Source organism: Watersipora subatra, chromosome 5 (assembly GCF_963576615.1).
Source record: "Watersipora subatra chromosome 5, tzWatSuba1.1, whole genome shotgun sequence".
Lineage (NCBI taxonomy): Eukaryota > Metazoa > Bryozoa > Gymnolaemata > Cheilostomatida > Watersiporidae > Watersipora > Watersipora subatra.
In genome coordinates, this window is record NC_088712.1 from 4396778 (window position 1) to 4421931 (window position 25154).

Genomic DNA, 25154 nt, shown 5'->3' on the forward strand with positions numbered 1-25154 from the left:
TGTAATTGGCTGTTGGTACCGACAAAAATCGTTTGATCGTTGCAATGTAAAGGGGGAGTCGGTGTCGGCACCCATACGTGAAATGTCTGAGGTACCTGTCTGAGTCGGGGTATTGGCACCTAATCGGAGTCGGTGTCGGCCAGTGTAAACGCACCATTAGTGGTAGGGCTATAAGATCTTGCAGTTTTTAAGATTGACCATTTGATGTTGTAGTCTAGTCCACTATCCTTTAGTTGCCATATACATTTACTTAGCTCTGTGGCATTCCTTTTTGATCTATGGTTGAAGGAAGCCTTATGGTTGGTATATTTAGTCTTGAAAGTATTTTGTGTCAAGCCGACGGATGTCTCTTCTGTTCTGTTGTTGGTGGTGACTGATGCTTGGTATATGACATTCTCTGTTAGGCGCTTGCCTTCCATAGGGCAGCTGGTTCTATCTCTACAGTTACATGTCCTGGAGTTACCATCACCACGAGTAGGTAATAACAAAGCTTTTTTGTGAGCGTTGATATGGCTTTTAATATTGGACATGCACCTTAGCTTAGTTTGATTGTGTTGGCATTAAATAGTTTATGCAGTTTATGACCAGGTGGGAATTCTGTTCTTATGATGTTCAGGAACTGCTTTTCTATGTTAGAGGCAACATTCATACTATATGGCGGGTTATACCATATTATATTCCGTCTTCGCTTTTGCTCGTTATTGGTGGTCTGGGCGGATTCCGACAAATATGATAGTTTGTAGTCGTACCCACTTTGTTGGAGTGCTTGTTGGTATGTGGGAGCTATTCTTTGGCAACAATCCTTACTGGAGGAGAGTGTTGACAATCTCTCATTTATTGCTCTAGGTATGTTCTTCAATACGCATGGTGGGTGGTTTGACCTTGCATGTACATAGATGGGTTTATCTGAAGGCTTTATATATGGTCTATATTCTCCATTTGTCAGGTTAAGTGTAATATCCAAGAAATTTACAACTTTGGAGTTGGCTTCTGTTGTAATTTTCAGACCTTGTCGTTTGAATATGGAGCAAAGATCTTTCTTGATATTTTCTACGTTACGGGGCAAGTCTTGTATGGTTCCCAGTCCATCATTTCTATATAGACCGAATTTGTCTCCATATTTCTGCTTGATAAGATGTAATAAAAAGCAGCCTACCAGTTCACATGTTTCTGCACCATCATGGCTGCCCATGGTGACATCAAATAAGTTATCTGCACTTTATCTTTGCCAGTCTTCTCTGGAATGGTGTAATATCGATTTTTTAGAGTGCATAATGATATGACGTTCTTCATCTGTGATGGTGGTATATTCAGAGGCAAAATCTAAACTCTTCAGCAATAAATTGCTCTTTATGAAAGGGTAGAATTCAACTACAGCAAAAGTGATGAATGCACTCTGGCTATTTTTGTCAGTGCCAGTGAACCATTTCAAAACTGCTGAAGTGTTTCTCCACTAGTTGAGTTTTAGAGTATTGGCTACTTTTTCGTTGATTCGCTCTAGTATAATGTGGCTTATTTTACCTATTTCAGGTCTTGTGGGGTTGATTAGCCAACACGTAGGGTAACATATGCTTCTCTTTTAGCTGTTATATTTATTCTGTCATCTAAGTCTAGATCTTTCGCAATAGCTTTTGCTTCAGTTTTGATGTTGTCTGTCTCTGTGTTGTCAACTTTCGTATAGCATTGTGTGATGCTACTTCTAAGCATGTCGTTGTATTTGTCGGTGTCGAGTTGGTAGTAATTTGATGTTTGGTCAGCGCTAATTATGAGCTTGTTGGTTGATTGGAATTTCTGCCATATGTCTTTACGGAGCGTATTTTGAAATTTGCAATGTTTGTGGCAAAATTTTACGTTCCTAATTAAGTTAAACAGTTGTGTCTCAAAGCTCTGCAGGTCGAGTATGCTAAGTGGTGACTTTTTTTAATTAAATCTATGTCTCTTTATTTGCGGTGGTTATTTCTGGGTGTAGGAAGAAGAATGCTTGCCACCTTATACGTCTGCACAGTGACTCAGTTGCTGCGATTAATGATCTCATATAAACCTTTTGTGATATGAGATCTATATATATCACCAGTTCTTCGTCTATAGCCTGTGTTTTGACATGGTATATACAAACTGTGCAGCAGTAATGTGGTTGTGTTGATAAAATTTATTACCAATAAAATCTACTATATAAACTACATATATGGCCTCTCGCCTTTTCAACGTAAGGCATTACATTTGGAGCATTTTTAGACATTCGTCCAAAAGAAAAAGTTGGCCCTATAATGCGTTGCAAGACTGTAGTCAAGCGCGAAGTTTTCTGCCCATACACGGCGCCTGGTATCAGTTGTTGTAGTTAGTGCATCTTGCTATTGTCGTCGTTTTATTTGCTGTGAAAACTCAGTTTGCCGTGCAGCTGTTGTAGCTAGTGCATCATGTTCTTTTTGCCGCTGCATCTGCTCAGAGGTTTCCGCACATCTGGCCGCTGTAGCAACTGCTCTGAGCCATTTGAATTGCTGCTGGGTCAGCTCAGCAGTTTCTGCACTTTTAGAAGCTGCAGCATCTGTTTTGGCCTGCTCTCAATGTACCTGTTTTTGTTCAGAGGTTTCTGCTCTTTTAGCAGCTGCTATTCTGTTTTGTTGGAGGCGTAGCTGTGTTTGTTCTGTAGTTTCTGCTCGTCTAGCTGCTGCTTTGCGAATTCAGCTTTTTTCTCTACGGGAATCAATATGTTCTTGCGTTTGGGCAGTAGGCTTTTTGGGAGGCATTGTACTGCTTCAAGCGTTTTTAAAAGTGAATGAGATGGTGTGCTTTTTTGTAGTATACGCTGCTTGCTTTCTTCTCAATGTCGTCTACTGCAACACTTGGAGTGCCCTTACAAGTTCTGTAGTAGCTGTAGCTCTGTAGTACTCATAGCTGAAAAAAATTAAAAGTAACTCAGCTGCGAAGGAAGTGAACATGCTTACTATCATGAACAGTTGCATATCCAACGTTGTTAAGTAGTGGAGGTGTGGCAGTTCATAAGCAATAGAACATTGAATAAGAAGTACTAGCCTTTTGGATGTAGAAATTTAGTCGGTAAAACGCAGTAGCAGCTCGTGAAAGTTCTGTAGTAGCTGTAGTTCTGTAGAACTCGTAGCTGAAAAAAAAGTAAAAGTAATTCAGCTGCGGCAGGATATGAACATGTTTACTATCACAAACAGTGGCAAGTTCAACGTTTTTAACCCTTTCACTGAAGTAGACTCATTCATGCACTTTCTATGGTTGACCACCGCAGACACAATTTTGCGAATTTCCAAGCAGTTGCTGCTAACTGAATTTTAATATTAGTTGATAGCATAACCAACGACCTTTAGGACTTTTTTGGTAGTGACAGTGTTTTCCTAAGATTTCTCTATAAAATTAGCCTAAAGTTTAATTTTGAATCTTTGTTTGAGAATTTCCAACATAAAAATGAAGATTTTTTGGGCGAGTTCACTAAATGCGTCTAAGTTAGAAAACAAATAACTACTTATGTTGATGATATTATAGCCAATTCAAATTTTTGCAATTACGCAGATCATTAAAATAGCAATAGCAGCACTGACTTTGATGATGGTGAAAGTAATGGTTTTGTGAGAGTAAGGAACAATGTAGAGGATCGTTTTAGCTTTGTAGTTTCACATGGCTTTATCAATGCATAAAGTATAGATACAATGAATTTTTTGCATAACAGTGCTTATTAACATGTTTGCAAACTGAAATATATAACCAAAACAAACATTCTAGATTGAGTTTGAAATTGAAAATAATTGTATATATGTGAAGCAATATCGGAAAAATGGCTGGCAGTAGACCAGTAGCTAAATGTGTACATGGACGCAAATGAAAGGGTTCTGCATTGGAAGTGTAGCAATTCATAAACAATGCTACATTGAATAAGAAGTACCCACCTTTTTGTTGTAGAAATTTAGTAGGTGAGAACAGCGTTTTTCCAGTGACCGCAAAAAACAAACGCTTACGTGACCTTCTCTGTACACGTTGGCAGTAAGTATTAATTGTATGTAAATTACTACACATTAATTTATTTTATTTAATAAGTAGTATATTTGTATAGCTGTATAGGCACCTTTGTACAGGCATCAGAACTCAGAATACTGCTTTTTAACATGGCAGCAACTTTGCTGTCTAAAATGGAACAGTGTCGTTGGGCACCGGCAAGAAGCGCGCTAACCAGAGATCACGTGATTTTTGTGTAACAACGATGAACAGGTTATGTATAGAGGTGCACTAACCGGAGATTCCTGTTAATGCGCCCTAGATACTTAGTAGCGGCTAGTAGTCAGAAAAGTATGGTACTCTATATCTACATCCACAGTTACATCATTATCTGCATAAAAGCAATAATTTATTTCTTAGTGATTGGCAGCCACTTTGTTGAAACAATCACCAAATCAAACTTTTTTTTCAATTTTCAGCTTTCAAATTTGTGTAGGAATTAGTAAAACAGCATTTTGTTTTGTTTATTCCTTGTAAAAAATGATGAATTATGGGTCGACTCCTAGTATAATTATGTCAATCGATACCGCTTTTTCGTAATGACCCTTTGAGCAAATGCTAATAGCCGGATTTCCTACGAAATAAACGGTCTCACATGTTTCTAAAGTAGGGTGTCGTAGCGAATAAAAAAAGTTAACTTACAGTACTAACAATTAACTAGTTGTCAAGAGATCTTAGATATACTGACTTTTGATTCTAAAATAAATATATATTGATTTGCTCTTTGGTAATTTACAAGGAATTGCCATCTAACAACAGTGGTCGATGGTACAATGGTTGATACAGACCAATGCTTCTGACAACAGACCCTCTTAGCTGGTTTATTGCGTAAACTAACGTAAATTAGGGGGTTTTCGTACGCATAAGGAATACGACATTAGCTACTGTGAAGCAGTTGACGTCTGAGCAAATACCTTCACAAAATTTGGAAAATATGCAGTATTTTTTGTAAATTGTTGAGTACATTATGTTACCATGTGTCGAGTCAGATAGTATTCAATGAAAGCGGTGTGCCAGCAGTGTTTGGGCCTTCTTTCTGTACAAGTATATTTTTGCTATGATAACTAACTACTTGTTTTATAACAAATGCCTTTTTTTATGTCAGAATCATTTCAATAAACTTAGGTTTGTTTTCTCCATAGAGTAATTATGGTTTTAGGTGCATTGTACTGAAACCAATATGCAAAATAAAACAGATGCAAGTAAAATGGGTAAATTGGTTTTTTCGCTTTATTCTGTGATATATATGTTGTTGATAGTTTCAAAAGCACCACTAATTAAAAACCAATTACTGTAGTGCTATTTTAATCATTAGCAGAACTTAACTAGAATCCGAATGTCTGATTTTATAAAACCCAGATAAAAGCTATTCACTTCTTTTTTACTCCAATCACCAAGCTGTAGTCATTTTGCCTTCATAAAAAGACTATAATTGTCAAATTGAGCTTTTTTTGCAATAGGGAAAACAAGTGTAAACAAACATATTTGAGTAGTGTTGAGTGAAAGACTAACTAACCAGCCAAAAATGATAGCAGTGTTGTCAGCTAACATTAGTAACAGCATTACCTGTGATGCATACTGATTGAAATACTGACAAGCTCAGAAACTTAAGTTCTTCAGCGTTTTGCTGTCAAAATTGCCTTAAGTTTTGGAAGGTTTCTGTACTTTCAAAGTTTTTAGGCTCTTCATCCTCCTTACTTTCTTATGCCTTTAAGTTTATAAAGTTATTGAAATAATTCTAAACGTTTTGAATTATTTAAATATATACGGAGGTGCGTGTGTAAAATAGGATTGAAATATGTATTTTCAAATTACTACAATGTAAGACTTTGTTTTGTTCTACCTCTACCTTTACATTTAGAGTTGTCGTTCTCTTGCCAAGTTTGGTGATGTTATTGTCAAATTTATTAAGTACTCTACTGATGACTCGTGAATGAATCCTCAAAGAAAGTCTAGCATAAACCATACAATTTTGCTATAAAGTAGTCACTTGTGTAGCCGGAACATTTTCTAACCTTTAATATAATAAGTTGTATGTATATCTGCTCATAAACACAATTAAAGGTTGAAATAAAATATTGCTGTTTTCTGGATTTCCACTGATGAACTTTGGTTGTCAGCCTGATTAGCTAGCATTTTACTAGTTTGCAGCCTTTCAGTAATTCCAAATAGTTGTGCGCATACTTATTATATATGCTTTATCAGGACGTATGATGGTATCCCATACTGAATTGCAAGGGTATTAGTTTCTACTATAATACTTAAAAGCTTGGTCTATTCGTCTATATGGAGTCCGGCTAAGAGATTTGGTAAATATTGCTTTATACAAAATGGTAGCTTGTGACATTCAGATTGTTAGCCTGAGAAAAACCAACAATATTCAAACACCTTAAACATAAACACGCAAAATTTTTTTATAGATTTTATCAATAAGTATTGCTTTTTATCATTAGCAAATGTTTTTGATATATTAGACAAATATATTGTCAGGTTGCTTCAAGATTGAAATATATCAAACACGATCTTCATTAAAACGCTTAAAAGAAAAGCGCATGCGTAATGATGACAGTAGTGGTTATCGTTGCTATAATTGATGTCGGCTGTGCATTCAAGTTGCAATGTCACACACTTGTTTTTTTCAGTTTTTTTGGAAAAAAGAAATTTGTCATAACAGAATTTTGCTTGATCTGTGGGTTTTAAGCCAGATCAATTTGTACCAATTTTAATGTTGAAACATCATGGCAATCAGATAACGTCGAACATCAAAGTCAGTGGTAAATTATAGAAAAATACAGATATTTTTTTACTTTGTTAAAAACTTTGTGCAAGCTTTTTCTTTAAGATGATTTACCACAGTTACGATAGATTGATATTGATATTGATATTTTCAGTATTTCATTGGCACGGCCCACATTTCTTTATATGGCACACTAGACTGCCAAGGTATTGCAGCTTATTAGGATTATGAGTCACGCCTTTTTCCATTTACAAACTCTACCAAACTAGGCTATTATTTGTCATCATTTTTACAAATTAAGGCGAAACGATCACATTTCTCTAAATTTCAGATTGCTTTAATCTAAAGCCCTCGTGTGAATCTAATCCTACATCATTTAGAGGTGTATTCACTTGAATTTAGAAAACTTCTGTTGGAAAATTCAAAGAAATAAAATGCATCTTTACTCATAAATTTAATTTGCATATCAGCTTGCAATGATGAAATCACTACTTATGTATTTATCATGCACTGGCTTTTTCTTTTATCCTCAATGAGCAATAAAATAAGTACTTGTTACTCCCACGCACTTCCTCCCACGCAGCCCGTCGCCGCCGAGTGCATACTACGTCAATAAATCTGTATTAAACACACAGCTTTAAGGCTTACAGGAACTAGTAACTAGCTGCTCTGTTTAGAGCATTCGTCATACATTATTCTTAGAAGTGATTACTTTAAGTCCCTAGCTCCAACTTCGCAACTATATTTTTTAAAGAATGGGCTCTAATTTCAAAATTTTACAAAAACTAAATAGCTGTGTTGTCGTTTACTGTGCTGACTCTTCAGTTTGTTTATTAAAAAAACCCTATGAAAACTGCTAAATATGCACGTAAGTTGATTTTATTCGATGGAAACAAAAACTCAAGTTTCGACCAATCAACACAGTACAACAAAGCTGGTATGACAACTTCCACAAAAATTAGATTGCGGAACTTTTTACTTTCCAAATATTTGTACACTTTTGAATTCATTCCTTCATAATAAGTATTTCAGTTAATAATCAAAAACATATTTATTTGCAAAACATTGACCAACTGCCCAGTTGTCTGGTTTTATGAATCAATGTAACTATAATTGGTTAGCCATTTTTCAAAACCAACTAATTTAACAAGTTTTGAGAAAATATTTGTTGCATTTTAGAAGCATTTTTTTCTAGTAAACTAAAAGGGTGAGCGTGCAACACAAAAATGTTAACGTTTCTAAGTAGTGTTTTTCATCAAAGAGCAATATAGTATCGCAACAAATTCGATCACTTCAATCTCTCACATTAATAAGTCTCAGCCCAGTTTTTTTCAGCTGAAAGCTTAACTTTTAACACAATTAAGAAAATACTACATGTTTAAAAAAGAAGTAGCCGATGGTCAAAAATTATGAAGTATTGACTAGTTTTTAGTATTGACTAATGTCTACCCATAATTATCAAAATACGCTTGTTTGCCAACACTGCTGCAGCTTGATGGCTGTTGGCGCTTGGATTACCCTAGTTGTTGTTTGATCTTTAGTTTGTTATGGAACAGTTTAGAAAGCTAGAAAATGATTTAGTTTCAATTAGGTTTTTTCAAGCGTGGTTCTTCTGTTGGTTGCCACATGGGCAATAATATCACACAGCAAATTCTTAAGGCACTAGGCTCAGTGGCTAATGTTCACATAAAGCTGTGTCACTGATGATCACATGAAATTTGCTGTTTGCTATGCAATTTCAGAAGTACTGACCTTTATGTGTACAGTGTATTTTAAAAAGTATTGTTTGTAGCTCATAGCAAAACTTGACCTAGGCTGAACTTTTGCCTTGATCGTCGGTAACTACCAGCGACTTTCCAATAGCCCTGCCATCCTCCGACCAATGCTTGCAGCGTGTATGGGAACCAGACTACAGATAGGTTAATATGTATTCAAAGATGCTGGCCTTACCCTATACATCTGTTACATTTTATTCTGCCTAACATAGATAAAAGATTAATATGAACCCGGTCATAGACAGGTGACAGAAGTAAATTTTCACTCTTTGCTACCGCTTCATTTCTATGGACTATTGTAATGTTTTATCAATTAATTTTATTTTAGACAATGAATAATTTTATACTTGCATCTTTTTGGGCACGGAAGTTTTACACTTCATGTAACAGAAGGTTGAACAAGGCATAAACTATCGGTGAATAAATAAAATTTGGTTTAGCACACTATCCTAACAATAGTTGGAACTTTTACTGTATTATGATGAGGTGAGAAACGTTATAACTATTTTATTTATAAAAGTGGCAAAAAGGAGAAATAATCATTACACCACAGTGTTTGTTGTTTGCACATCAACTAACAAATGATTTAGTAATTTAAAACTTCATTTTAAGCAAGCAAAGCTTAACACTCTATCGTTGTTGTAAAGATTGCTTGGCTTTAGTTCTCAAAAAATGTAGCTAAATATCCACTGAATATGTTGATTAGCCAAACAATACCTTTCTGTGGTTTGCTCTGAAACATGAACCTGTTAGTCTAGTCAGTATGCGAATCAAAGTTCCTCTTACTGAAACTAAACACTCTTTATTGACAATGATACACCTTCATTAGGTAATTGTTATCCCTTTATGGTGCTTGCTTTTTCATTATGTTTTAGTGTTTATGAAGTTTAGTTTCTCACTCTTTAATGCAGAGTAACAGAATTAAATAAGTTTCACTCAACAACATATTTTGTAAATAGAAGGATGCATGAATAGAAAACCATGTTTTTGATATTTTGGCAGTAGCTAGTTACCTAACCTTTTTGCGAAATACTGCATTCTTGTCCAAAAGACCTTGTTACCATCTTACCATTGGTACAGATGTGTTACTATTAGTTTAATTTAATATATCGATTACTATTAAACTTATTGGTTAAGAAACATCATCAAGCAGGCAAATATAATTTAGTAGCCCTTTAAGCAATTAAAATATGATAAATATTTAGCTTTACATTTTTCCGTTACTTCATTTTGAGATTTTAGATTCTAGATACATCAGTAAAATTATGTTGCAGTGTATCAGCAAATTGAGATCTTATATATTTAAAAAAATTAATATAGTAGATATATCAGAAAACTTAGATTGAAGATATATCAAAAAAATTTAATTGCTCATATGTCGCAAGTTTTTTGGATGTTTCGATTTATTAATATAACGGTGCATTAAACAGCTGTGTTTAAATACTGTTAAGGTCAAGCGCCTTCCCTTAACGGGCTGCTGCAATCCACCCCTGTTTCAGTCAGAGAAAGAGTGTATGAGTTCAAGTTGAATAAGTTTGTATTTGGCTGTAAGCGCCACAATCAATGTACAACAGAGGCATTCACAACTCCACTGGGAGCCTGGCCCATCTTGTCAAGTCACCCGATTTACTACCATATAAAAGGAAGGTGGATATGTACAATAACAAGTAAAAACACGGTCGAAACTGAATATAATAATAATAATATAAAAAGAAGTATAAGTATGATTAAATAATTATTGGCGTCACCGATTAAAAACGTACAGAGTAATAAGAAATAAGCATATACAACAGACAGGGGAGACGAATCACGATATTTAAAAGGACAAGACAGTATAAGGCATATAGGAGTAAATAAAGTAAATGCAACGTCCGCCACAATACTTTCAATAAACGCTAAACAAACTTACACAGTCATACATTGAATCGTTAAACATAAAAATAGCACACTATAAAGTAGTGATACATTTACGAATCCAAACCGGAAAACCAATTTATGTCTATGATTAATGCGTATGGCAAAAACTGATGACATGATCTCTTTTCGTTTTGAGCCGTCTACTTGTCATAGTCATAGTTTCTGATTTTGGTATTTATGGATCTAATTCTTTTAGTAAAGCATTTTTAGCAAATCAGTAATAAAACTCTTGCTAGTATATGGCCACTTTTTATGGCCTGTAAACTCATTCAGCTGCATTCAGTTCTAATAGTTTAAATGATGCAATTAGGTACGCTTATTGAATTCTAGGGATGAGCCTAATGAAGTGCCCTCTTTCTGATAGTTTGAAATGTTACAGCTGTGTACGTAATGATCCGGTTACCAACTATTCTATTCACTAGCTATGCACAGCAGAGGTTGTTTCATTTGAAGTTGTTACAATGAATAGATTAGTCAATCCACCCAAGCATTCATACACTCACATGACTAGCTTTGACTTTGATAACAAAGACTTTTCCTTGTTCCTCTTACATTAATCAAGTAGGGCACAAGGAAGTTTGATGAGTCAATCAGTGTCTACCTATTTTGGTGTTGTTATTGAAAATCTTCTTACACAATTTGTGGAGCCTATGCAGCATTATTATTACAGACAACTAATCTATATTTCATTGTACACAACATCTACCAACTAACAAAGGGTTTTATTCTACCTATGTTGTTGAATGTTGCTTTTTCAGTCTAGAAAGTATCAGCACTTTGCCATGCCATTGCAAACCTTCTGCCATGTCATGTTAAAGTGAAAAACTCTGAAATTTGCTTATCATGTTCAACAGATCCACAGTTCCAGTAGTTCCAAAGTTTGTGAACACAGAGGTGTATTGTTTATTTGGTTTAATACCGTACACAGGTAGTATGACTTTACACACAGACACTGATATTAACATGAAATGAAAGCAGGTTTATTTAACTCACAACACGCCACGTTGACATCAAGTTTTTAATTCAAATTTCTGGGTGGGCCTCTTCATTTTTTTCTTCGCTAGAAGATGCAATACCTTAAATCATATATATTATTTAAAGATCATAGTCTGTAATTATTAGTAGTTTAGAGTGATCAAATTGATTAAAGTTTTTTACTCTTCGGCTTGATGAAGTTGTTAATAAACTAAAGTGAAATTTCGAGACTGAACTTTTAGTGTGAGTGTATAAATCATTATTCATCTAATGAGAGATAAAAGCAAACAAATGCAATATGTAGTTTTGGTATTTTTCAACCTGGAAACAATATTTATTGCAAGAAAATAACAAATAAATCATTATTTAAATAAATAGTATATGTCCTAACTTAACAAATGCTAGCTTCCCTTTGTTTAAAAATAAGAATAGTTATACAACAATTAACAACATATTCTTTGGCTTTGTATATTAAGGGTCAGGTTTGTGATGTCACGATATCTCGCCATTCTCTGTAGCCACCGGACTGTCTGCCTCAATACTGTCAGTCTTGTTAGGGCATTCACATATTATACGATGAAAGAAGTTTTTGGTGTCCGCCTGTTAATATAACAGAGATTTTATAATCTCAATCGTTGAGCTATAATTCTTATGAATCTTCTGAAAACAAAACAGTGTTCAACAGAAGTAATTAGTTAGTAGAAGGTCAACTAAACTCATATGATTGAAAGCTATTTTGTAAGCATAATTGAGCAGCTTCAGTTTTAGAAAATGTTTCAATGAAATGATATTCACTCGATGTCAGGCCTGACAACCAAAAAAAACATCTGCATGTGGGCAATTGTCAACATACGATAATAATAACAACGCTGCTAGAAGCCTATTGCAATTACTAACAAGTGTGTTAGTAAATATAGATCTTACCTACCACTTGTAAAGCATGCTTTAAATTAAAAATACAATAAAAGTTAACATATACTAAGTAACCCGCAACAAATGTTCTTTTTAAACTAATGTTTTTTTAAACTAATAAAACCCCGCAATAGCAGTCATGACTCTTTTTAGTGCTATCTGACATGTTTAGTTCTATATAACTTTTCAAAATATAGAACTATGAGTTTGCTAAAAAGAAAACTATTTATTCTGGTAGTAAATGGTGACAGATTCAGATACAGACTTGTAGAACCATTTTGATTAAACAAAAGACTGTTAGCTAATAAACTACATGTAAAATCAGATACAACGTAATCACTTCCACATCCTTTCTTACCCTGAAGTGAGAATTGAATACAAAGTAAACAATTGGTGTTGAGAAAGAATTTGTTGTAGATAGAGCTGCAAGAATTAGCTCTACGAAGCTAGTGTGGCCAATTGCTGCTTCATTATTGTACGCTTCTGGGTTACTAGAGGTCTGGCTATTGTAGATATTGTATGGAAGCCATGTAGCAAGTGTGAGGGTAGCATTTAAGGTCAACATCACCAACAGCTGTAAAAAAAAATATTAAAGAACCTGGGAACAGAATAACTTGGTGAACATGAACTTATTTGACATAGCTGTTAAATTATTCTAGTTTACCACATTTTTAATAATTATCTTGCAAAATCTGAAACCATTTTTAGTTGTTTCAAACATGATTATTATCCACAATTGTGCCACAGCTATAAAACCTGCATGAATTTTGAGCATATTATCTGTAATTATCCTTCCACACGTGTGTCAAGCACTATTATTCTTTCTAGACATGAGCATACTATAATCGCCACTGTATATTACAGTTTGGGAACTCTCTGTTACTTCAGCCTGCTATTTTTTATTTTATACTAATACATGTATATTAATAATTATGGTAGTAACATACTAATACTAATATATTACTAAACTTTTAAAAAAATTTGTCAACTAAGTGATCGCTTATTGATGTCTGTCGTTTCAATTTTGCCATAGTCAAAAACACAATTTTGTTGACAGCTACCATTACTAATAAAAGCTTATATATACTTGCATACTTACGTACATACATACGTAAGTACGTACATACGTACATACATACATACATATGTACATATGCATGTACATATGTACGTACATGCATACATATGTAAAAATGTATGTACATGTGTATGTATATATGTATGTACATACATACGTATGTACATACATACATACGTACGTACATACATACATATGTACTTATGTATGTACATACAAATGTACATACATATGTAAAAGTGTATGTACATAAGTACGTACATATATATGTACATATGTATGTACATATGTACGTGCATACATACACACGTACATACACACATACATACGTATGTACATACATACATACATACATATGAACGTACATATGTACGTACATAAGTACATACATTGTACACACATACGTGCATACATATGTATGTATGTACATACATATATATTTATATATGCACATACATATGTATGTATGTACGTACGTATGTATCTGAACTATGAACATACATAGTTTAGATTTGAGTGTTGTTCCTTATTATAAAACGTCTGTCAGTGATAAATTAAGTATGTTAAAAAACATATATGGTTTTCTCTTGGTTTCTTAAAACATGTATTACATGAATTTATGAGTAATATGAATTTTTTTGTTTTAAGCGTTACTAAAACTTCCATTGCTGACAATTTCCATTCACAGAGACGAGGAGTAACTAAGTTACTATTCACTTGGTGTAATAAACACATTCTCACCTTATCGATGCCGCTGTTATGTTTTGTTGCCATCTTTTTTACCACAAAGCTTCTTCGTCGTTGTTCCAGTTTGATGATAATCATCAAATAAGAAACGATCATGATGACAGCCGGAATGGAGTATTTTACTATTTGTCCCCAATGATAACTGGCGTTGCTGTAGACTCTCTCACCTTTGCAGAAGCTTATCCCTTTATTTGGCAAACGTTCCAAAACTACATAGTTTAGAATCTCTGGGAGTAAAGCGCACATCCAAATAATTAGAATCACGACCAGTTTTTTTCTTCGAGTGTAACGTTTGTTGTGAAGCGGAAAAAACACTACAAATGCTCTTTCTAAGCTGATCGCTGCAGAACAAATAGGGCTTGCATGTAGTGCCACTAATGCAAGCATTCTGTAAAGCCGACAGAAGAAGACATTTTTATTAAAATCAACGTGTAAAAGTTCGATAGCTGTCAGACCGGGATACAAGGCCGCAAGTAGAAAATTAGCAACAGCTAAATTGATCAGCTGTAATCGTAATGATTTGCCAAATTTTTTTCCGAACCCGATGATCAGGATAGTGAGGATGTTGAGTATTACTCCTAGCCCTGCTGCGGTGATGAAATATGGTCCTAAGTAATGTTCAATCAATGTCAACTGTTCTTCAAATCTATTGCTGACTGTCCCATTTTCAAATACAGACGTTGTAGTATTCTCGTCTCCATTTATGACAGCAGTGAAGTTCATTGCTACCTACTGTGTTAGTTGAGCGCAGAAACAATATTGCGCATATTGCAAGCAAAGCCAGTATAAATAGTATTAGATATTTTCATCACTCTAGCCATTTACGAGTAAAGTTGCATGCTTGAGTACATTTACGTAGATCTTGTTGCTAAATTAGTGCCTATATTATAGCTCATGATAAGCACTCGAAAGGGTCCAATGAGTCATGTGTAATGCAACCTTTTTTAGGCTCTAAGTTCGCAGGTGATATGCAGCAAAATTATTTGCGGAAATTCATCCCTCTTTTGAAAAGTCTTCAAAAGTTGTTATGGAAAAGAATAATTTTTATGTTTTTTTCCGCCAGCAATAGTGCAATACCAAATTATTGTGTTAAAATCTAACATTTTCCAGAATAATGTTTCAAATGTATATATATATGTACATCTATGAATATTAAATATACATTAAATATGTACAAAGTTAGGTGTGTATTGACTAACATGGTTTGACACAGCTAATAGCTACCAGGCTGTTTTGCGCATGATGCTCATCAGGTTATGACTCAGCTCGACAGGCGGAGACAGAGTCACAGCGTCAAGAGCGCCACATGTCAAACAGCGTTTTATGCGGTGCAGTAAATATTTTAGTCAGAAATCTCCAATTTTAATCACTGAGATCACAGACTTTAGGGTTCTTTTCGTAAAGCAAATTTCTTTGAAAATAAATATATTTACTTATGTATATATACTCATGCTACAGACAGTACTGTTTTGGCTATTGAAGCCTCATCAGTGCAGCTCAGAGCTTAGGCAAAGCCCTCAAATCCCATTACCAATGAGAGTTGACTTCCTGCCATGAAACAACAACGATGTCTCACAGGCTTTGAGAAAGTCAATGTGCTGGCACCAGAGTGCTCAAATTACAAAGGTGATGAGCTTTGCGCAAAGGCTAATAGTGCCGCACCTCTCACAGAGAGCTCAACCAAACCGAAGTGAGGGAGCATATACTCATGGTACAGACAGTACAGTTTCGGCTATTGAAGCCTCATCAGCGCAGCTCATATATATATATATATATATATATATATATATATATATATATATATATATATATATATATATATATATATATATATATGTGTGCAAAGCTCATCACTTTTGTGATTTGAGCACTCTGGTGCCAGCACATTGACTTTCTTAAAGTCTGTGAGGCAACCTAGTTGTTTCATGGCAGAAAGTCAACTCTCATTGGTAATGGGATTTGTGGCCCTTGCCTAAGCTCTGGGCTGCACTGATGAGGCTTCAATAGCTGAAACAGTACTGTCTGTAGCATGAGTATATGCTCCCTCACTTCGGTGTGGTTGAGCACTCTGCGAGAGGTGCGGCACTATTTGCTTTTGTGCAAAGCTCATCACTTTTGTGATTTGAGCACACTGGTGCCAGCACATTGACTTTCTTAAAGTCTGTGAGGCAACCTAGTTGTTTCATGGCAGGAAGTCTACTCTCATTGGTAATGGGATTTGTGTCCCTTGCCTAAGCTCTGAGCTGCACTGATGAGGCTTCAATAGCTGAAACAGTACTGTCTGTAGCATGAGTATATATATATATATATATATATATATATATATATATATATATATATATATATATATATGTATATATATATATATATATATATATATTTGTTTGTTTTTGCACATAAGCAAAAAGTAAAAAACAAATATATATAAAGATATATAAATATATATATATAGTTCTTTTTATATATTTACTTTTTGTTTATACGCATTATAAAAATATATATCGGTATATATGTAATAAAAAGAACTATACAAGCATGCTCTGATTTCTCTTTCTTACCCAAAATTCTGCAAACTAAGTAGAACACTACACATAACATTGGTAATAAATTGAACCAGTCCTAAAAACAGTATATTTCCATTTAAAACTTTTCAAGAAGCTGCTGCTATTTTCTGAAAATCCTTTGTTTCATCAAAATGATTTATTTAGCTACAAATATACGAGTATATAGTGAGAGTTAGGAAATGTTTTATGAGATGGCTGAAAGTTTCATTAATCTTTTGTAGTTGATACAAAGTCTACCAAATAAGCACACGGTTATCATATCGTGGGTTGAGCGCAAAACTTTTGTAACTTCTCTTATGTTCATTAAAAAGTTACAACATTTTTGCGCTCAACCCACGACATGTAAAGCATATATACCAATACTTTTGTAGACTGTTAGTAAAATTTGCTTACAGTAAGGTCTTTAAGATTATACTAGTGAAACTTTAAATTTCGATTTTTATTTTTGCTTCAAATATTTTTACCAAAATGAGTCAAGAAGCTAAACAAAATAGCGTTTTAAGATTATACTAACCAATCAGAATTCCTATTTCTATCCTATCTTTCTCACAAAGATGCTATTATCTTGTACAGGTTATAAAGCAAAGCCAAAATTCTGTGGCTTTGCGGTTACACCTGTTTCTATTCACAAACTTGCCACCTAATTTGTTTAGTGGGGCACTCCATGCAAAAAGTTTGGCATAGGATAATTTGCTGCATGCAAGGCCCTCGGCATTTTAATCCACACATAAATGTGTGTAGAGAATAGTACACTGAAAGCACTGACATTACACATAAATTCAGCTGGTGAACTTGGCTTCGTGTTAGTCTAAGACTCATTCAAAAGGTAGCAAGGACGAAGGCTTGTTAGCTACTCAGACGTTAGAAATTTAACTTATTTTAAAAAGTGCTCTTCTGACTGTTTAAGAATGGCAGTAATATCAACAGAGTGAGGTTTCCTCACATCAAGATATTCTTGTAATTAGATAAGGGTTCCCTTTAAAACAGTCCTAAAACGTATTTTAACTTTTAAAAACTGTTAACATATCAGCTAAATATAAACTACTTCATAAATATTTATTTACATATCCATCAACATATCCATGAGTATTGAACATCCACATATTCATCGGTATTAATCACTTTATTATTGATTAATTGATTATTGATTATTTATTAAAACATTAATTTTCCCTGATTATAAATAACTGATACAAACTATTGTAAACTCAACATATTTAAAAACTGTGCCAAAAGCATGTGTTTTGACCTGGCTAACTGCACTTAACCTAGATGTGTTACTTTGGCTAAAAGATACTCTACACTGTTTTCGTATGTTTGTGTCAATCACACAGTACTTTGGTGATTGTCTCAAATAACAATGTTCACACTATCGCAAACCTATCCACATTTACATCAACAATATTCTACTGTATGGTGTTCTCATTACATGATATGACCATCAAAACCAAAAATTACTAGTCTCGCAGTGACTGTCTTGAAAGAAATATAGATTGAGTGGCCCACTGTTACTAATCATCATTGCTGAAGTTATGTACATTACACAAGCTAACTGTCGATATAGTCTCACTCTCAATCATGAAGTCTCAGTGTCTGATAATGTTTTTTGACGTATTCAGGTTGATTCATTGATGCTGTACGTTTACATGTACATTTACAACTGCAATGCCTACAATTGATGAATAATCAGCTTGAGGTTAACACTAAAATATGGCGATATCGTGTGAACCAACCTTTAGGCCTGTTTGCTTGATCATTATCGGGAAATTCCTATTTGCTCTTTTGCCCTTTTACATCAGGGCATGTCACGGCTAGTGATGATGATCAGAAGGTAGTTGAATGCAAAAGGTTGACTTGCAACAAAATTCCCGTTAGAGTTATTTGATATCAAAAGATTCACAATGTCTTACTCTGTTGTGTTGTACGTAGGTGCCCAATATGTGGAAATGTGATTACAAGTTCTTAAAAGCTTGAAAACGAACAGTTAATCACAGCCATACGAGACCGCCGTAGTTTGGATTCTCTTTCCAAAACGGCTCAAATGTGACGTAGTTGTGAGAGATGGTTTCTGTTTACCCTTTCATGCAACCTTATTCGTCGAAATATTTTCACATATATACTTCACGCATTCAATAAATCCATGTCTATTGTTCTTACGCGCCTGTTTTATCGTCATTGTAATGCTGTCACTTTTATGAGTGATATCTTATAACTTACCGTAAAAATTCATTTAATTTTTTACCCTTATATTGTAGGAGTACATATCATTGTCTGATAACTATGACGAGCCCATTGTTCACCTGTGATAATCGAAAAGTGCTGCAAAAACTATTTTCAAAGTATTGGGTCACATGATCAGATTACGACTTGACGATTAGTTCAAGCTGAAAGAAAACTGTAAAGTAGCGAGTATCTATATTTGATATGGGGTCTTCGGTGAAACCCGAAGTGTTTGTCATTAACTAGTGCTACGATAAGTTTATATTGAGCTTTTTATATATAGGCCTTTCGATTTACGTGAGAACATCACGTGACAAGAAAATAACCAAACTATTATGGCTCTGTCAGAAAAATAAACGGATTCCAATCTCCAGCGGCTTTTCGTTTTTGAGCTTTCAAGAGCTTATAATCACATATCCACATATTTCGCACCTACAATACGCAGAGTAAGACATAGTGATTCTTTTGATACCAAATAACTGTAATGTGAATTTTTTTGCAAGTCAACTTTTCATAGATTTCTTGCTTTGGGTGCCAATCAGCAATTTTTTGATTTAACTGCCCACAGTCAAGTGGGGCAGCGATTAATTACTATGAATTTAGAGTTCAATGATAATTTTCAGGGGACACAAAGATTGATATCGCAAAAATATTTGTTAGTTAAACTCTATCAACTTTTTACTTATATCAGCTTTACTTCAACCTTGACCTTGACCTACACTTTTAATATTCATATTTTTATTTTTGTTCCTTTTTTTTTGTTTTGCTTCGAAATACCAGTAAAAAACTTATCTATACCTTTGCCTTTAGGCTTCACGATCTTCATGCAGTTTGTGAGAACTTAAAAAGGCGTCAAAACGCATTCACAATTTCATTTTACAGCCATGCACTTTCTTTGCAAAAAAATATACTGTAAGAGTTTAAAATATTTGTGCAGACTTCAAATTATTGCCCATCTCCAAGTATGCACTAATTAAAATGTATTCAGCTGTTTCAACTGCAGTAGTAAACAATTAGTCATTTATTGTTTTGAAGATAAATCGATATTTGATTGTAATGAGAATATTAATGAGATGGAGCCAATTCCCGCTGCTGCTATTAGAGTCAATCATTAAAAGCTAATTGAGTTTCTCTGATGAAAAGTAAACTTTCCATTTTTAAATGCCTTCAAATCTATATCGTCAACTATCAGAAAAAGAACTGCATTGCTGACCAACTTGGGCTTAAAATAAATCATATCTTTAAGTGATTTTTCCCAGCGTAGTTTGATTCACAGGGTGACTTGGCAGCAAAATGAGCATTTATCACCAGATATATTCAGCAGCGCTTACCTCATAGCACTATGACAATGTAGGGATTACGTTCGAGTGCCAAGTTTTACTTCCCTGTCATGAAATCTTTATTGATTACATGAGCATTTGTTCTTGCAACATATATATTGGGCAGAGACACGTGAGCCCGCAGCTCAACACAGGTTTTCCGGGGCCAATTAACCACTATTATTATGTGGTGCAAATCTGTCGTCAATTCGGCTAAAAAAATTTAATGCATGATTTTAGCAACTTTCATCAAAAATTATTGGTATTTTTCTATCTTTTGAACTTATTTTTTCAAAGGTTTGAAATGATCTAACTGCCATAAGGTTTTAAAAGCTAAAATCGGCAAAGCATCTTGTGATTAATACAATCAGGTTCTAGCAAAAGTATGACTACGCCATTTATAGTTGCACTTCGTCAAAGGCACCAACAGAGTAGAGACAATTAATGTGGCAATTTCAATGCAATAGAAGAAATCAATAACATGATACACAGGCAACCAAACAGCTAGCGGCATCATTTCTGAGCATTTCGTTTGGAATATGTTAACTAAAATCAAGTTTTGTTGATTTGATTTGCCAAGACTCCCAGTATTCAGATCAACTCTATAACATCACAAAAATTGTAAATGATAAAAAGTATCAACACTTTGTGATAAAAGCTACTAAAATGCTGAGTAGGTTCGTTTTTAAAAAGCCAGTAGAATGGGCAAAGACTTGGTTAAAGTCAAAGCATATAGCAGCAAATATGTTATAACACATTTATCACTTATACCGCATAACAACTTTGCATGCTTTGCATGCCTACATTTTTAATTTGTTGCTGTGCTAAGCCTGAGATAGACAAAGCTAACAGAATAATATGAGGCATGCAATGAAAATCCTTTCAGTGCCTTTGCGAACAGTGTGTGACATTTCAATTACAGGAATTAGACCAATTATTTGCAAAATATACTTTTAATATCAAAGTTTGTAGCAATACTGATAGTTCAAAAAAACAGAGTCTGGAATGTTCTTTTTGACAGCTCCAAATGAGTAATAGACTACTGGTCGACCACACGCCAAGCCAGTGAACTAACTACGCAGCAAATTGTTGCCAGATGGGAAATAATAAAAAATGCAATCTTTTCATGCACACTGAATGGTTAAATTGTTCTCTTTGTTCTTGATTATTAGACTTTTTTATTTAACTCTCAATTCAATTGTTGGCTTAAATGGGTATTTGCATTAAATTTACTGAGCATTTGCCGTTTCTTTTCTTAAAGTCGGCCTCCCCAGCAAGCACTCGATGCTCTACTAAAGCATGGAGATTAGCCATCTTAGGCGTAGTGTTTGATCTTTACTGTAATGAGACTCCTTATCATTCATTGCCACATTTGAAAATTATAAAATGTTCTTACTTTCAACAAGATTTCAACTCTTGGGCTTCAGTTTGATAGACCAAAACTAGCTCATTCGTCATTGGGCCCTTGGCACAATGCTGAATAGTTGTGCACTTAGTTACAGGGCTATCAGGTTACTAGTCTCGTGTAATTTGAGGCTAAATATCTTTTTAGACCTATTGAAAATCAGTTTGGCCTCTTGGCTATAAATAGACATATATCAAATAACTTCAAGCTCCGCTGACTGAGCTGTTTCTTTGAAATACCATTATCGTTTAACATTTTGCAGTCAGAAAAGAAGAATCTCTCTCAGTGCAGAAATATACCTATGAAATTACCTAACAATTTTAGAAATTTTTAAAAGTTGTGATATTTTTTTAATAAAGGGCCCATTATGTAAGATTGGTACAATGATACAGTTTAAACAACATGCTAAAATGCCAGTACTTTTTTTCCCATTAACCACCATCTTGAATATAATTTAATTAACTAGTAAATATATATGTTAAAAGTTTGGTTAATAATAGTGCTTAAAGATAAACACACACGCACGCACGCGCGCATGCGCGCACACAGATCTGTTGTAGTATTTATTAGAAGTTGTTGGTACTTTTTATCATCTGTAATTGTTTTTGCTATTCATGATGATCTGATTGCCAGGCTGTATCTAGATTACACCAATTGTACTTGGATGGTACTTACATGTAGATGGCTTACCTTGCCTATGTCCTTCAGGTTAGTATGAAATGATAGTTTTCCTTAGCCTTAGCACGGCAGCATTTTAAAGCCGAATGCTGCTCTTGACATCCAAAATGGGAAAGTCAAGTCACTGGCCTGCCTCACACCCAGTTAGTTTAATAACTCCTAGGTTGCAGGTAATCGCAAAAATAGAATTGGAAAACAATATAAGCTTTTTTATGGGCACTAAATAGTTAAATTATTTTTGCTATTTTTTATTTTTTATTTTTCTGATTATTATTTAGCTGTTTTAATTGTAAAACGACTTGACAATCAGATCCTTTAAAAAATCGAAAACAAATGCAAATGATACAAAAATATTGATACTTTCTGGGAAAATCTATGGAAAAAAGTTTTCAAGTTCGTTTTTAAAATTGTAACAACTTTTCCATTGCCTTAACTCATTCTACCAGAGGTGAATCTTTTATAATTTCTTATGGAAGCTATTCTTTTCTATTTGGTTTTGCTTTTTTCTAATTTTAGGTTTGATTGTTTGTAGCAGACCTTTAACCATGAGTTTGTTCCAAAAATATACAGAATGTTTTGTGTCAACATTGACTCCAATAAATGGGAAGAAAAACTCTTTCATTCTGCCTGATATATTTATATAAACATGTTGTTTCAATAGTCAAGAAAGAAGTGACATTCTATAGATGCGCTTTAGAGGCATGGTTTCTCTAAGCCAGCTTTCCATTTTTTGCCCAATTTTCCGCAATACAATTGAAACCTGCATTTACAGCGCAATATTTATCTTGGTCTAATTTTTAAAATTGAGTAGCCTACTATTTGATTAACGTAATCTATGAACATTGAAATTACAATTTTAGCTTATATTTATAGTGTAATTTTTGCTATACTTGTTATCTGCATATTTTTAGTTTAGGAAACCTTAATATTTATCTTTCGAGTATCATGTTTTAGTAAGTTTTTAAATGTTTTTGATTGAGCCGCAATTAATGATATGCAACTGGTTTTTCTGACGTAGATCAATTTTATACTATAATTTTAAGAATATTGATCAAATTTCTAAAAAAAAGCCATCAGCGAGCTTATTTTGCTATAATATGGTACTAGATAGGGTAACATTAACAAATTTAATTTTTGATAATAATATTTTCAATCACTTTGAAAATTTCTAGATAAAAGTCTTAAGAATTTCGCCGTAACATATTCCTTTCCTCTTTAGTTTTGTTAGAATTATTAGCTACAACAAAATCATAGTCACGGTGGATCATCAGACTCGGCGCTACCTTCACAACAGCTGAATGAATGCCAATTCTAATGCCAATGCTAATAGCCTCATTTCGTACAGAGTAAATGGGCTTGCATGGCCCTACAGTTGTCTGCCTTAGCGAAGGGGATGAGTTAGCATGCAGTATAAACATTTAAAGGTTGACTTGCAACAAAATTCACATTGCAGTTATTTGGTATCAAAAGACTCACCATGTCTTACTCTGCTGTATTGTAGGGGGATGATATGTTGAAATGTGATTACAAGCTCTTAAAAGCTCAAAAACGAACAGTTAATCGCAGCCACATGAGACCGCTAATGTTTGGATTCTCTTTCCAAAACGGCTCAAATGTTATGTAGCTGTGTTAGATGGTTTCTGTTTACACTTTCAAGCAACCTTATTCGTCGAAATATTTCACAAATATACTTTACGCATTCAATAAAACCATGTCTATGTTCTTATGCGTCTGTTTTATTGCCGTTTTAATGCTGTCACTTTTAGCAGTGATATCTTATAACTTACCGTAAAAATTCGTTTAATTTTTTAGCCTTAGCTTGAAAGAGTACATATCATTGTCTGATAATCATGACGAGCTTGTTGGTCGTTTGTGATAATCGAAAAGTGCTGCTGAAATTATTGGCAAAGTATTGGGTTACATGATCAGATTAAGACTTGCCGATTAGACCAAACCGAAACAAAACTGTAAAGTAGCAAGCATCTAAATGTATATTTGATACGGGGTTTTTGGCAGAACTCGAAGTGTTTGTCATAAACTAATGCTACGATAAGTTTTATATTGAGCTTTGTATTGCCGTTTCAATTTACGGGAGAACATCACGTGACAAGACGATAACCAAATTTCATGACTAAGTCAGAGAATTAAAGAGATTCCAATCTACGGTGGCTTTTCATTTTTGAGCTTTTAGGAGCTTGTAATCACATTTCCACATATTTTGCACCTACAACACAGCAGAGTAAGACATGGTGAATCTTTTGATACCAAATAACTGTAATAAGAATTTTGTTGCAAGTCAACCTTTAAAAATAGAGACCAAGAGATGCTCGACATACAATTTTTTTGATCTTAACAAAAGATAAATAAATCTTAGCGGATAATAAGATCAGCTAAGATTTATTGATTTTTTGTTACGAGAAAAGGAAATACACTAGTGGTTTAGATGATTTTAGCTCTCATGGGAAAATCTTGACAGGGCAATAATTTATTAATTCAGTTTAGTTATCGCTGTTAGGTCAGGTCAAGCTATTAGAAGCCTGATACACAAAATCTAGTACTACCGGTACATGAGCCAGACATTGCAAAAAAACTGTCAACCCTCATTCAAAGAAGGAGGGTGAACAGGGCACTCTTTAATAGCCAAAAGCCTTTGTAAAAGCGCTGTACTGTTTTAGGATTGCACAGGGTAAGGTTAGACAAACTTATGTATCATCCAGCCACTGCAGCAGGTTGTATATTTTAGCATATCTCGACCTGTTTTTTATTGTTGGATACCATTTCCTTTCCATTGAGATAGTGAATTTAACCTG

The 25154-nt window shown here is 34.2% G+C and overlaps 1 protein-coding gene across 1 annotated transcript in view; it reads right to left on the minus strand.

Annotated features, from left to right (window-relative positions):
• Positions 1 to 2351: 2351 nt before the first annotated feature.
• Positions 2352 to 25154, minus strand: part of LOC137397059 (growth hormone secretagogue receptor type 1-like) — a 58559-nt gene continuing 35756 nt past the window's right edge. Inside the window, exon 3 of the mRNA XM_068083343.1 lies at positions 2352 to 2555. Coding sequence (XP_067939444.1) covers positions 2352 to 2555 — 204 coding nt within the window. The remainder of the gene's footprint in view (positions 2556 to 25154) is intronic.